General features: G+C 60.4%; 1 protein-coding gene across 1 annotated transcript in view; it reads right to left on the minus strand.

Annotated features, from left to right (window-relative positions):
• LOC119109490 (putative polypeptide N-acetylgalactosaminyltransferase 9) overlaps positions 1 to 14,767 on the minus strand; it is a 75,652-nt gene that overhangs the window by 47,321 nt on the left and 13,564 nt on the right. Inside the window, exon 2 of the mRNA XM_037233116.1 lies at positions 1,134 to 1,300. Coding sequence (XP_037089011.1) covers positions 1,134 to 1,300 — 167 coding nt within the window. The remainder of the gene's footprint in view (positions 1 to 1,133; positions 1,301 to 14,767) is intronic.

The raw sequence follows: 14,767 nt of genomic DNA on the forward strand, positions 1-14,767 counted from the left end.
ACTGTCCTCTTTTGACAGGAGCACGTTCAAAGATCAGGCAAGTTCCTTTTTCGTTTTCTTTTAACCCGATGCGACCCGCGCAGTCAGCCCAAATCTGACTGTTGGTGGCACGCGCCACGCAAAACTGACGAGGTTGATGGTTCGACGCGGGTAGCTGAAACACATTTCCCTCTTTTCCATTCTCCCATTCTTTCCGTTTGTAGATGCAGAAAGGTTTCAGAAATCGGGGGCACCCTAACCAGTCTCGAGGGCGATTGCTTCCACATGTCGCTAGCATAGGGCTGGTGCTTGGTCTTCTCAGAAGGTGGTGGTGCCCGCGGCATTCCCGGTCCTAAGCCTTCCGCTACTACAACTACCAACGGCTACGTGATGTGTACTGCAGCTCAATGCACACGAGAGTGTCATAAGCCTAAGTCAAATGTCAGGGGCACATCAGTGCCGGGCAATGCCATGGGAGCATACCACACAGCAAAGACGGGCGACAAGCCGCCAGGGGGGCTGAAGATCACACCGAGGAGGGGACTCAGACCGAGGGGGAGGGGGGACTCAAGGGGGACTCAGACCACGTCACAATAATGCCGATGACTCCGCTTCCGCACTCGGCCTGTCCCGAACCGCCTCTAGCCGTGTGTAGGCGCAGCGGGTCCGGCCTGGCCGACATGGCCCGATCCATGTAACCTCCTCGGCGCGACATGTCGCTCCCTGGGCCGACGTAGCAGCGGGCGTCACTTGTCACTGCGGCCCGGTCACGGCCGCGTTCACGGTCATGGAGGCGGGAGGTCACTGCTGCCGCGTGCCTCGGACGGCCCGGTGCTTCGCCGCCTCCCCCGGTCAGGTCAGAGCCTCGACTTCGCGGTCCCCGGGTCGCCGGTGTCGCCGGCCGGGCCGCCCTCGCGTCCCCGCTGGGGAGGTCGCCGCCACGCGACACCGGCGCCCGTCGCCCGCCGACATGCGGCGCCGATGGCCGGCCTCCGTTAAGTCGACTCGTCACTGGCCGGCACCGGCAGCCTCACACTACAAAACACCGCCGGCCGGCCGCCCCGCGGCCATCGCGGCGCCGCTCAAGCCGGATCGGTCGCGCCTCCCAACAGTCAGCTCCGAGCCGCCGGCGCCGTCCGCGGCGACCCACTCACCCATGTCGGAGAAGTCGTCCACCAGGATGACCTGCTTGAGCAGGTGCGGCGGCGAGCGGTCGATGACCGAGTGCACTGTCCTCAGCAGCACCGACCACGCCTCGTTGTGGAAGCAGATGATGACCGCCGTGTCGGGCAGGTTGGCCGCGTACTTGCTCTCACGGCACCTAACGGGGAAAAGGGGGGGGGGGAGTCAGAGAAGGGTCACAGGGGCGCCGTGTCGCCGGTCGGGACGGGGTGTAATATACACCGCCCGCTTCTCTTGTGGTGCGCGGCGCTGCATTCCTTCACGCCGACTGCAGAGAGCAAACTGGAACACGTCCCGGTTTACAGCTAACAAGTAACAACAGGCAACAGGCTCTGGACTCGGTACCCTCCTGGTTGTGGGTCACGCATGTTACACGCGAGTTGCGACACCTCCCGGACGGGGTTCAGCAGTGTGATGGCGACGGGCGCGACACACTATCAGTGTGATGGCGATGGGCGCGACACACCATCCGAGGTGATGGCGACGGGCGCGACACATCATCAGTGTGATGGCGACGGGCGCGACACATCATCAGTGTGATGGCGACGGGCGCGACACACCATCAGTGTGATGGCGACGGGCGCAACGCACCATCAGTGTGATGGCAGCGTGACACACCATCAGGGAGATGCCTGGAGTGACTGGGCCGGCGTGAGGCTGGCTACCGGGCTGCCACAAGCAGCCGACTCACTCGGCTGGGGCATCGGTCCGCAACATTCGTGTGTTCTGGCAGACTTAGGTGTATGGAGCGTTTGCGTATAAAACGGCTGACAACAACACACATTACTAATTTTCTTTTCATATTAAATTTGTCGTGGCCTGACCTGACCTTTCCGCTATTATTACGAGGAAACAGCTCAAACTAAACGGTAAATTTGGGGCGAGGACCGTTAGTCCCTGGCGGGTCCCTCCCGGAGCCCATCGGAAACCGGTCACGATAGCTATCTCCGGCGCTAATCCATCCAAAAAGTCACGCCCTTTGACGCATCAAGCTCTTCATAATGTCACGCTGTTGTGGGCTCAAAAGTTGCCGCTGCGGGCTGGCTCTTTTGAACGTCTCGCAGCTGAGAATTAGCTCACATGATTGATGACGCACGTTTGCCAGAATGACAGCTCTCATTTCGCCTCACACAGTCGGTAGCAGGTAATTGATTTAGTCCACATCGCTACGAAATAACAATTCGCCGTGTGACTAGACGGCCTGTAGGCGGTGCAAGACCGGAAGGCCGGTCCGTGGAGGACCGAGGCAAAGACCACGCCTCAAGTGCGGCGTAGATCTGACTCTACTGGCGACAGCACACATTCCCTAGTTCAACCTTGTAGGTCAATGACAGGGAACAACGCTTTCCTGGGAAGCAAAAGTCTCCAGCAATTCTTCTGAACGACAAACCGCGCCGGGCGGCACCCTCCCCCCCCCCCCCCATCACCCCTTCCCCCGCTCAGCGCGATCACTCGTTTACTGGATGACGCGCGCCGAAAGACACACCACGCGCCGCCACTGAGGGGGGGGGGGGGGGCGGACAGCCGAGGACACGTTGCATGGCAGGCGACAGCATGCGTTGGGAATATGATCGGTGTCGGCCGCACACTTCACGCTGGCTGAGGACGGACGGCAGCGGCCTTAACATGGCCGGGTGAAGTGGTCCTTCTGAGGCGCGGCTATGGAGGATGACATTGGCTCCCAGCCGCCGCCGCCGTCGCCGTCGTAAGGGGTGCGTGACCATGGTGATCTAGATGCTGCTAACCTTTCATGAGTATCGGAAATGATCGCCTGATTATCACATGACCAGGGTCAGGGCCGTGGGCGGCCTACTCTGCGGCCCAGACATCACGGGGATCCCGTCCTCATGAAAGGGAGTGAAGGGGGCATGCCACCAGTTTGCTCTTGGCACTTAACATCAGACGCGTGCGATTTGATTACTACGACCAGTTTTCTCGAAATCCTTCTGAAGAGCTAAGAATTTCGATTTGACTCCCTGCTCACCACTATGAAAGTAATGCATTTCATTTACCTCGTTGTTCCCAGCGCGTGTGTTCTGTAATGTTTGCAACACGCTCATGCGTCAAAATGCTACGAAAGCTTGAAACACTTCCTTTAAAGAAAAAGATAGGCGAATATAAGCTATTGTCACGTGAATTTAACAAAACGTTATACCGTGACTTTGATTTCTCCCCTCCAGCGTGTATTACTGTGGTTCTTTTCGAGGCGCGCTTTGGCTTTGGCATTGGGAAAATCACATGATCGATGTGACGCGCTGGTTCAAACTTTAACCAATTCGCTTCTGGGTAACAGGCCCTTTCTCACTGGGCCAATCACAACCGTTCTTCTGTTCGCACCAGTAGGGATGTTCATGGATGTTGTCAGACAACGGCGGTTGCGACTGCAGGTAAAAAGCGTAGTGCTGACACAAAGCGTGCACAGCGCAATTTGGACTCGAAAATAATTAAATCGTTACTCAATATGTCCTGACGGCGCGGCAGTGACATCAGAAAGTATTATCGTCAGACATAGCTAATCCTGAGGTTTTGACAAGAGTGTGTTTTCAAAATGTGCCCAAAGATGGGATGCTCCCTTTAAAAAGGGTAGAGCTGTGGCTGCACCGAATGATCTTCAAGATGACTGTTTCGGCTCAAAACCCCGTACAAACATAGAGCACTCCCTCTGACTGGCTCAGGCTTCAATCGCCACAACGAAACTGCGTCAGATCCCGGGCCGACGATGATCTGCCCGTTCACCTTGTACCAGCTGGACTCGCGGACCTGAGCCTGCGTACCCCGACTCCGCGCTGCTCAGTGCGTCAGCTCTGCAACCCGCAACGAGGGCCTCCAGCCGCTCTGCAATCCCTCGGGGTTTCCGAAAGCCGCCGCAGCAATGCGTCCCGACCCGCGGCTGACCCGGGGAGTCAACCGCGAACCAGTCCTGCCTCGCGTGCCGGACGTGACTCGGTACTGTGCGCCGTAGTCCACCACTATACCGCTGCCCACCACTACCAGCGGCTGAGCCAGCCGGCCGGCAGTGGCGGCCGGTGAACATTCCAGCGGGACGGCTGTGGCGAGCCGGCTGGACCGGACAGCGAACACCGGAGCGGGCACACGCGCAGTCCCAGCCCGCGGCCACAGACGACCTAGCGGGCAGCCGGGCCCGATCGGCATCAAAAGGAGAGCAGCCCAGCGCGGGCCAGAAACACGGACCATCAATCCCAGACAGAACCTCAGGAAATAACGGGCAGCGGGATCGAAAACGGCATCCCGACCCGGTCGCGTGGAGGGGCGGCGGACTGTCCCGACCCGATCGCGCGGAGGGGCGGCGGACCGTCCCGCAGCAGTAGTCCCGCTCGATGCGGACGGCAGGGGGAGGGGGAGGCGAGACCGTAATCACGGCCTCAGTCGGAGGTCGTGCGCCAGACGGAGCCAGTCTCGGAGATCGTGCCGGACCGTGCCCGGCAGGCGGAGAGGATCATCCGGGCCTCCGCCCCCCAATCCGCGGCCAGTCACGCACCGGCGCCGTCGGCGCGGCCCCGCATCGCCGGACCGGGCCCAGCCCCAGCCTGTCACAGTTCAGCACTGCCCAGCTCGAGACTGAACCTGCCGGCCCCGGCCGCCGTCACGACTGAGCTCCATTTTATCCACAGCCTCAGCCGCAGGCGCCGCCGCAGTGACGTCAGGGAGGCGCGGCGTCGCCGCAGCGGCAGATGGCCGGCGCATATGCCGCAGGAGTGGTGCCGGCCGTGCCGCCGCTCATCCGTGACCGGTCACTTTGTCACATGACCGGCCACTTTGTCGAGTGGTGCTCGCCTTCGCAGCCGCCAGCACCGAGGCCGCATCCCGTGGCCGCCAGCGCAAGGCCAGCTAGACCGGCCCATGACGAGCCTGCGCCTACAAGAGCTCACCGTAGTCAACCGCATCTCGCCACAGCTCGCCCCAGATCACATCACAGTTCACCAGCTCGCCCCAGATCATATCACAGTTCACCAGCTCGCCCCAGATCATATCACAGTTCACCAGCTCGCCCCAGATCATCGCCAGATCACATCACAGTTCACCAGCTCGCCCCAGATCATATCACAGTTCACCAGCTCGCCCCAGATCACATCACAGTTCACCAGCTCGCCCCAGATCACATCACAGTTCACCAGCTCGCCCCAGATCACATCACAGTTCACCAGCTCGCCAACCCATCACATCACAGTTCACCAGCTCGCCCCAGATCACATCACAGTTCACCAGCTCGCCCCAGATCACATCACAGTTCACCAGCTCGCCCCAGATCACATCACAGTTCACCAGCTCGCCCCAGATCACATCACAGTTCACCAGCTCGCCAACCCATCACATCTCATCAACGCCGACTGATGACCTAACGGCATACCACCCAAGCTCATGACATCGCACAAGTCCAGCACACACGTATTTCACCGCAGCTCATTCCAACTCGACACGGTTCACCTGCAGGCGTCATCCGCCCCTTCAGACGGCGGCGCGGCGGCTTACGGCGCCCAACTTAGCCCCGTAAGGACGCCGGCAAGTTTGCCGCCGAAAAACTTGTTAATGTCGGCACGGCTCCCGCGGGAAATAAGCGACGCCGCGTTTGACGAAGCGCCGTCTTTACGAGCTCGTCGGCCGTACATAAGGCGGAGCGCATGGCGCCGGACGCCGCCCCGCCCGCTCTGGTTGGAAATGATGGCCCGGGATGCCGCTGGCTCGCCTCGGTCGAGCGGAGGTGAGCGGCGCCGAGGGTCGAGCGGGGGCGTCGCTGCGTGGAGGGTCGAGAGGGGGCGGGGGGGCGCCGAGGGCCGAGCGGAGGTGAGGGGCGCCGAGGGTCGGGCGGGGCGCCGCTACGAGGAGGGTCGAGCGGGGGCGGGGGGGCGCCTGGGGTGGAGCGGAAGTGAGGGACGCCGAGGGTCGAGCGGGGGCCAGGAGCGCCGGGGGTCGAGCGGGGGGGGGGGGGCGCCGAGGGTCGAGAGGGGGCGCCGCTCGAGGAGGGTCGAGCGGGGGCGACAAGCGCAGAGGGTCGAGCTGGGGTGCCGCTGCGGGAGGATCGAGCGCGGGCGCCACTGTGAGGAGGGCTGAGGGGGTGGGGGCGAGGAGCGCGGAGGGTCGAGTGGGGGCGCCGCTGCGAGGAGGGCTGAGTGGGGCGCCGCTGCGGGGGGGGGGGGTCGGTGGCGGATGGTTCGGTTCGGCTCGCGTGGCGGCAGCGCACGGCTGCGGTCGGCGACTTCTCCGACCGAGCGTTTCCGCTGTGACGCATCGCGTCCGAGCAACCGCAAAGCGGCGCTCGTTATACGCCGCCGACCGCTACCCCGCCTCTCAAAGACCACAGCACCGAGCCGATAACGCGGCGTCGATCAGTCGTGAGTGGACGGGGTAGAGCTGCTCCCCGGGCCGATGAGGAAACGGCTCCCACGACGGCCCGCCGATACCAGCGAGCTCTCCGCGGGAGTCACCTGACGCCCATCGAGGAGTCATCTGACGTCCATCGGGGAGTCATCTGACGCTTACGGGGGATATTCACCGTCCATCTGCGGGCAGGCGCGCCCGGCCGGCCTTCTGACGGCGAGCGGACGGGGGAAGACCGTATCCGGCGCGGGGCGGCTGTCGGTCATCGTTACGCCACGGCCGGCGCGCGCTACACCCCGGCGGGCACGGATGGTCAGAGCGACGCGTCCTTCATGGTCCTCGCGTATGATTCTCATCAGGCGGCGTCACTTTCACTGACCCTCACCTCCCGCAGCGTGAGAGGCGGCGGCGCTAATGGCGACGGCGCTATTACAAACGCCGATACATAACCCAACCGTTACCGTCATCAGTCTACTACCAAGGTCGGCTACCGACCTGGACGCGGTCGCGTGGCTCTGCCGAGCTAACCCAGCGACAATCATCGACCAGGTCCCCAAGGAGAACCGCGCCACAACTCGGCGCGTTTGGGCTCCATCCACCCGCGACGAAACTCTTGTCGTGCATACAGCGAAAGCCTCCGTCAGCGGCCCGCGCAAAAGTCAACGGTGACCAACGCAGCAAACACCGGCCGCCAGCGCGGGCAAGCCGCGTGTTTGAGGCCGCCGCGGGTAAAGAAGAGGATCTCATTCCCCCGCCCCGGGCAGCGGGCTGAACGTCGCAGTCACCGTCCAACCGTCCCGCAGCCGGTCTGCTTCGCGGCGCACGGACGAGCACAGCGACTCCCGCTCGTCGAGTCGGAGTCCTGAGATCTCCTCAAGCCAGTATCTTAGCGACTCTTCCGAAGAGAGGTGATTCGCGAGTTCGGAAGCGACGCGCCTGAACTGTGCTCGCCGCCGGCCATGCCGACGACAGCACCGTGCGGGCGTGGCGTGCTGCGCCTGCGCTGGGGGCGCGGTCGCTGTTGTCACGCCCCGCCGCGCCGGGCGCAGTCCTGTCGCTCCCGCCAGGGGGCCGTCGGATGCTGTGCACGCGGCTGTGCGGCCACCGTTTCCGCGGGTCAGCCGGGCGCGGATGAAACAGCGCGGCGTCGGGTGGCCGGACTCAACCCGCCGCCAGGGCGGGAGACCCCCACACGCACGGGTGCACGTGCGCGCGGCTCAGCGCAAACCGGTCCAGCAGCCGGTTCAGGCAGAGGGCGCGGGAACTTCACGGGCCACGCGCTCGCCCACGCCGACGTCTCACCAGCCGCCGACCAGCGACGACCGGCCGACCATTCACGCGTACGGCGGGGCTGAGCGGGGAGAGGGAGGGGGACCATCGCTGACGACGCGCGGCGGTCAGCGGCCTGCCGTGCCATATCGACAGGAAATCGTGCCGAGCCGCGTCGAGCACGCGGAAACTGATCGGCGCGGCCCGTCGCACCAGCCGCATCCGGCAGATGATAACCATCGGAGCTGGGTCACACGGCGCCCCATGGGCGCGGCGGGGGGGGGGGGGGGCAGCGACAGTGTGTGAGAGCGGTGCTCACGACCGCGGCGCGGTACGGCGCCAAGGCTGCCGGGCTGATCCTCCCAGGATGCGCAGCTTTCCCCACCGGTCACATGAGCGCCGATGACCGCTTCCTGCGGCGAGCGAGCGCGTCGCGGGGCTGCCCTGCTGCGTTGTAACCGCCTGTGGTGTGCGGGGTTGGGCGTGTGTGTCCTCCCCTCGTGGAGGATCGGATATATTTTCCTGCTGCGAAGGATCGGGTGGGTGTTTTGACGGACGATGCGCTTGGCGCAGCTGCGGCAATTATCATTATTATATATATATATATATATATATATATATATATATATATATATATATATAAGGCAACGTTTCAAGGGCAGCCATGTTGGTTGCAAAGATCGCGTTAGAGAACGGGATGCACTACAGAAGCATTCTCGTCAGTCAGCTCGTAAAACGCGAACAGTACGACCCTTCTGCTGGTGTCCTTGGATACAACGTACGGCAGTTAACCTACCACCTTTGGAGGTACACAATCGGATCATCAATGAAGGGGATGTATGAGAAAAGGGGATATAATTCAAAAATGAAATGTGTGAACACAGCTGGTAGAAGAGTTTGAAAGAAATAACCGACAGTTATACTGAGGGAGAATCAGGAGAGGAAAACATATTTGCACGGCGCACAACGATCTTATCCAGCAACACTCATCCTGGCCGCATGTTTTACCTTCTGGATCTTACCATTATGAAGCACCTTCATCTGCTGACTTCCACCACTGCCGAAAACCGTCACTCCTTTTCCGCGATGCTCTCCAGGAGATACAATCGAAAATGCCAAATCGTCGAGGGACGAAAGCGCCAGCCGGCGACCCGGCTCTGAGTGCTCTAAACCACAGTACGGCAGTTCCTCGCCATTCAGAAGTCCGCCTAAAAGCCCTCTCCACAGATCAAGTCAGCGAAATGAAAGACAAGTCGCAGGGAAGGAGACCATAATCCCAAATGGAGAGTGGCGGCGCTTTATGGCTAATATATTCCAGGAATGGCGTGTTCCGGTGTACAATAGGGCGGCAATGCACCCAGACCGACCATCATCACCGCGGTGACTTCTTAGAGGGCCAGTCTTACAAACCCACCTGTCGTCTTAAGAGCTCTTACGGACGACACTGGCTGAGCCGCAGCCATCCATTCGTGGCCTTCTCACAGCGGAAGGACAAGTTGAAAAGGCGAAAGGTATGAAACGGACATGTCTGCTGCGACTGCATATAACCCGCCCACTAAACATTACCGGCGCTCCACACTTCACACGCGCAAGTAAGTCGGCGGCGTTGGGTCGAGGCATCAGTTAGCACCAGCGAATTGCTGAACATTTGCCACGGTCTCGTCCGCCAACGCCTGCCCAGTTCATATTGAAATAAGCCATAACGCGCATTACCTCCAGCACTCATTGAGATGAAATGCACGCTCGTAACTCATCCTGATGGCTTCCGAGACGAAAGACGGCGCAACAGCGTCGAGTCAGAGACTTATCGAGCTGACCTTTCATTCAATTTACCTGCCACACAAATGTGGCCAGTCTTCCAAGCGTGGTGACCTGCGGCCCAACTGTCATGCATTTCACTCGGGAACCGACAGATAGCGCCACCTCAGGCGACAGAAGCCGTAGCCTGAGCTTGGCTGGGTTACAGTAAGGGGCCGCGAGGGGTCACAAGATGTCGCGGACCCCCAGGCCGCTTAGATCTGGTGGCATCGGACCCAGGATCGCCGTGAGCGTCCACGGTCGAGCCTCTGCCCCTACCGACCGGCTGCCCAACGTCGACAGGACCGTGCGACTGCACCAGCCAGGGCTCAGCTGGCGACGCCAGCCAGACCAGCATGCTAAAGAAGACGGCGAGACGACTATGTCTCAGCACGGCGAGGTCACATTCACAAATGCTAAACCGTGGCGTACAGCGACATCAAAGCAGTGGGTGGACTAGCCAGGCGTGCGTTTTTACGATAAATGTCAAGCAACAAACCCGATTACAGGTCAAAAGGTCATTGTGTCGTTGCCCTGATGACCTGACGAAGCAAGGGCTCTTGTAAAACATGTACGCAGGACGCCGTAGGCGGCGGAAGGCAACGCATTCGTGCTGGTAGTTATTTTAGGCCTTCCCGGTCTTACGTGCAACCAGCACGATGGCGAACTGCGGGGCCAGTGGAAGCCTTATGGCGTTCTGATTCGCTCAGTCTGACGGCGGAGCCATTCACAAATAAGAAATACAGAACGCCACGCTCGAGGGTACTTACTGCGACGGTAACGGATGATAAAACCGCATCAAAAATAGCACATTCAGGAGCAAAGTTTCGCAAAAGGAGCTGGGGGGGGGGGGGGGGGCTGAGCAAAGGAAAACGACGGAACGGACCCCACAATACGCCAGCAAACAGGTTTCCCCCCGCACTTGTCCATTTTTCTGGAGTTCTGGAGGGGCGGGCGCCCTCCACAGAAAAGGGAACTAAACTCACAAATATAAAGCACGTAGCACAAATGATACCATCAAGTAATAACGCAAATGACCACATCGGCACGCTAACTTTTCGTCGGGCGGGAGCGCCCTATGATGCATGAGGAGGGTCATAAATAACAAAAATCGTGAACCACCGGCGAATCTGACATTTAGCACTTCCGGAAATAGAAAAGGTCGGGCTGGTTCGCGACGCAAGATGTTCACTGCCACTCTGGACGTGCGGAGGTGACTCAGTCGGAATCCTCCTCCTCCCAGCCGCCGTGCTCGGCGAAGTGACCCTCTCTGCTCGACTACCCGGCCGCCTGTTCTCGTCGTTTCAAGTCCCACGACTTAACAATGCGCTCAGTCAGATCACTCATGCACATTCCTCTCCCTCCGTCATCGGGCTGACCAGCGCTCGGCTACCAGCCGTTTCCTTGACGACGGCAATTCGTGACCACGAACACGGCTTGAAACGTCGAGTTTCGTCAAAATAACCATTGCTTGCATGATAACGTTTAGTCAGTACCTTCCGGTGGTTCCAGGTCAATTAAACCAGCATAAGAGCTTCCACACATAATGCAGAAAACCAGAAGCACAATGCCTTCCTTCCAACATACACGTCTTTCAATGATGGACATAATGAGTAAGCGCTGCTGGTGGCGTGGCGGCCGATGGCGGGCAGGAGCCGCCGCGTCCCATTATCGCCGCCTCTATCGGCGCTGAGCCTCGATACGGCCGGCTGTTTGAACAGCTAACAGCCCGCGCCCGCCGGAGTGGTGGCACCACACGCCGCCGCCCCAGTCAACCAGATCCCGGCGCCGACGCCGCCCCCAGACGGACTGGCCACTGTTCGCGGCCGGTCCCGGCGCCCCGGAGCGACGGCTCGGCGCAGCGCGAGACACGCCGCGCCGCTCACGAACGCCAGGGGCGCACCGAGGCTCCAAGTCGTGGGCGGTCAAATGACCCCGGTCGGCTTGGTAGGCTCAAACTCAGACCGGCGACATTCAAACTCAGACCTGACTTCACACCGGATGCATATACACCTTCACATGCGCCGGATTTGGCGATGCATCACCATACGCCACCCTTCCCCTGAATTCGTCCCTGGTACGGTTCTGGGAACGGCCTGGGACCGAGTGCGGGTGAATGAGCGCCGTCCAGTCCACGCGGCGCAGTTCCGGTGGCGCCGGCCGCCCACTGCAGTAGGACGCGGCGCATTACGCAGCGGTCCCCAAATCCGCCCCGACGCGAGCGATCGGCAAACCCATGACGGCTGCCACGGGTTGAGAACTGCAGGGGAGCATCCCATGGAACGGCCAGTGGCCATGGCACGCATGGCTACCTCGCCTCCCATGGTCAGTGGCCATTGGCCACTGTCAGTGACATGGCTGGAAACGTACAAAAGTCCACCACGAAGCCGAGAACAAGAAAGTCCGCTGGAGTACATAAAATACAAATTGGTTTAGGACCTAAGGGCAGAGGACCCATTGTTTTCGTTCAGCTTGTATCACATTACCAGGAAACCGTTTCTACACTGACTACACACGCTACGAATGCTCACATCTTAAATAGCACTCCGATGCATTTTCGAAGCATCGTTAGCTTGGCCCACTGCGCATTCGTCTCGACAGTCTGAACAAGAACTGACTGACAGTGAAGCAAGCGGAAAGAACAAACGGAGCGAGACATCAACACCATTTCCGACACGCCAGCCACCTATCCCTGGCGATTATCACGCGAAAAAACAGCGGCGGCCTCCACGACGACTCGATGGGCACTCCGCTGCTCCGGCGGGCGAATACCAATGACGTAACCGATCGGCGGAGCGCGCGGGCGCCTGCAGCGGCGACCGCTCCGCCAGTCGGCTGTCGCAACGCGCCGCCGCGCCGTTCTCTTTGCCCGGCGGTGGTCGCGGGGCGTCTACGGCTGCCAGCGGTAGCCACCGGACGCGACAAGAGGGCCGTGCGCGTGCGTCGCGCGGCCGCGGCCGCGGCGGAGCGGCGGGGGAGGGAGCGGCATGCGACGCGCCCCGCCGAAGGCCGCGTGCCGCGAGGCGCACCCGACCGACCAGCGGCGCGCAGAAGCGCCGTTTCTGACGTGGCGCGGGCGGCGCGCTGAAGGTGAACGCGGCGCGGGTGTTTGCCAAGTGTATCGTCCGTGTACGACGTGCGCCTTCAAGGTCGCCGCGGCGGCAGGGAGGGTCGCCGGAGCATCCGCGGCGCGAGACTGGTTCCCCGGCCCGGTCACGAGCAGAGGTGTTGATTTGTGCTGTTTGAAAACTGGCCATCAAATATTGATTAGGACCTAGAAGCTTTCTTTGACGGAATATTGCAAGACTTAAGTGGCATGTTCAATCATGCCGAGCCCCGTCTTCCTCAAGCCCTGTCTTCCTCAAGCCCTGTCTTCCTCAAGTCCTGTCTTCCTCAAGCCCTGTCTTCCTCAAGCCCTGTCTTCCTGTTATTTGCCGACCACGACCGGTAAGCAGGTTCAATAATAAAAACAAAACATCCAAAAATTAAACAAAACAAAGCTGAAAGGGTTCGTCCAAGTAATGTGGACTAAATCCGCCGAGAATCCCATTTGGAGGAGCCCAGATTGTCGGGTTCTCGGCTCCCCCCCCCCCCCCCTCCAAACGTTTACACGAATTGCGGGCCCTGGCTGCGAGCATGCGACATCCCGTACATCATATCGTCCCATCATATCACCCCGACCGGTGATAAAACAGCTGCCAAGCGCAGCCCAGCCAGATCCACCGGGCTCCGGCCAGACCCCGACCAGTGATAACACAGCTGCCAAGCGCAGCCCAGCCAGATCCACCGGGCTCCGGCCCGACCCCGACCGGTGATAACACAGCTGCCAAGTGCAGCCCAACTAGATCCACCGGGCTCCAGCGCGACCCCGACCAGTGATAACACAGCTGCCACGCGCAGCATTGAGGGCCTTCGGAAGGAAAACTGTTACACCCGGCGTGCACCGCGGAAGAGCCAAAAAACCTGCAGATGAGGCTACGTTGCAGACGCAGCTATCGCACGGGAAAAGTTGAACAATGCCTGTTGCACGGCGCATTATCGTGTTAGATGTCTGCACCCGCCCCGCAGCATTCCCTGAAAACAAACGCATTAGGTCCCCGTCACCGGGCATCAGTTCCATGATGAAAGGTGGTGTTCCTCTCGTGGAATGCTTTCATTTTTCATTTCAAATATTTCATTCATGAAAGCATTCCGGCGATTCACAGCGCCGGTGTGAATCGAATTGAGTTATTTACATGCAATGCCACACATCCGGTGTATGATTTTGGAAAGCCCCATGCAGAGAGACCAAAAAGCCAGAAGCAAACCTTTCAGATTTTCTACAAGGGCTCAACCCAGCAGTTATCACAACAGGAACGAAACGGTTGAATCTTCGGACGAAGTAACAGAGTTGCCGAAGCCCATCAAACTGGTCGATACATGCAGCAAAGTAGGCAACATTTCGGTCAGGAAAGACGGCAAGCGAGGGAACCAAGTACTGGCTATTTATGGGGGAAGCGTTACACTTGTGGCCATATGTCCTTCTTTTTCGGAGGTGAGCGAGCAAACTTTGCTAGGCACCATAAGCTGGCCAGCCAGCACTTCGCGTCACCTAGCATTGGTGGAGTCCCTTGCCGTGAGCCCACTTCTACAGAAGCCGGACCAGATAAGACCATTTGCGTCATCCGTGCCCCCTCCCCCTCTCGTACTTACCGACGCCCCCGTGTTGTGCTATTGCCCTATCGGCCAAGCCTACGTCCCGCCCGCCCCCCCCCCCCCCCCCTCCCCCAATCCACCGCTGTGAGGTAGCGGATGGGGAGGGGGGAGAAGCCACCGATTTTGAAAAAATCAACTAACCCTAACTCCAGGGCGCCTGGCAATAAATAGCTTGAAGACCGACTTCGCCCACACCCCTCACGCAGTTTCTTCCGCCACCGCTCCCAGGCCCAGGACGGGAGGGGAGTTATGCAGCCGGCCGGAGTCCGGTGGCTGGACAGTTGCTCAACGCCGGCACCGGGCGGCAGCAGTCCTGTATCAGGCCGGCACCGGGCGTCAGTAGCCCGGTATCAGACCGGCACCAGGCGGCAGAAGCTCGGTATCAGACCGGCACAGGGCGTCAGTACCCCGGTATCAGACCGGCACCGGGCGTCAGTAGCTCGGTATCAGACCGGCACCGGGCGTCAGTAGCTCGGTATCAGACCGGCACCGGGCGTCAGTAGCTCGG

The sequence above is a fragment of the Pollicipes pollicipes genome, unplaced genomic scaffold (genome assembly GCF_011947565.3).
Source record: "Pollicipes pollicipes isolate AB1234 unplaced genomic scaffold, Ppol_2.1 Scaffold_7231;HRSCAF=8579_pilon_pilon_pilon, whole genome shotgun sequence".
Classification (NCBI taxonomy): domain Eukaryota; kingdom Metazoa; phylum Arthropoda; class Thecostraca; order Pollicipedomorpha; family Pollicipedidae; genus Pollicipes; species Pollicipes pollicipes.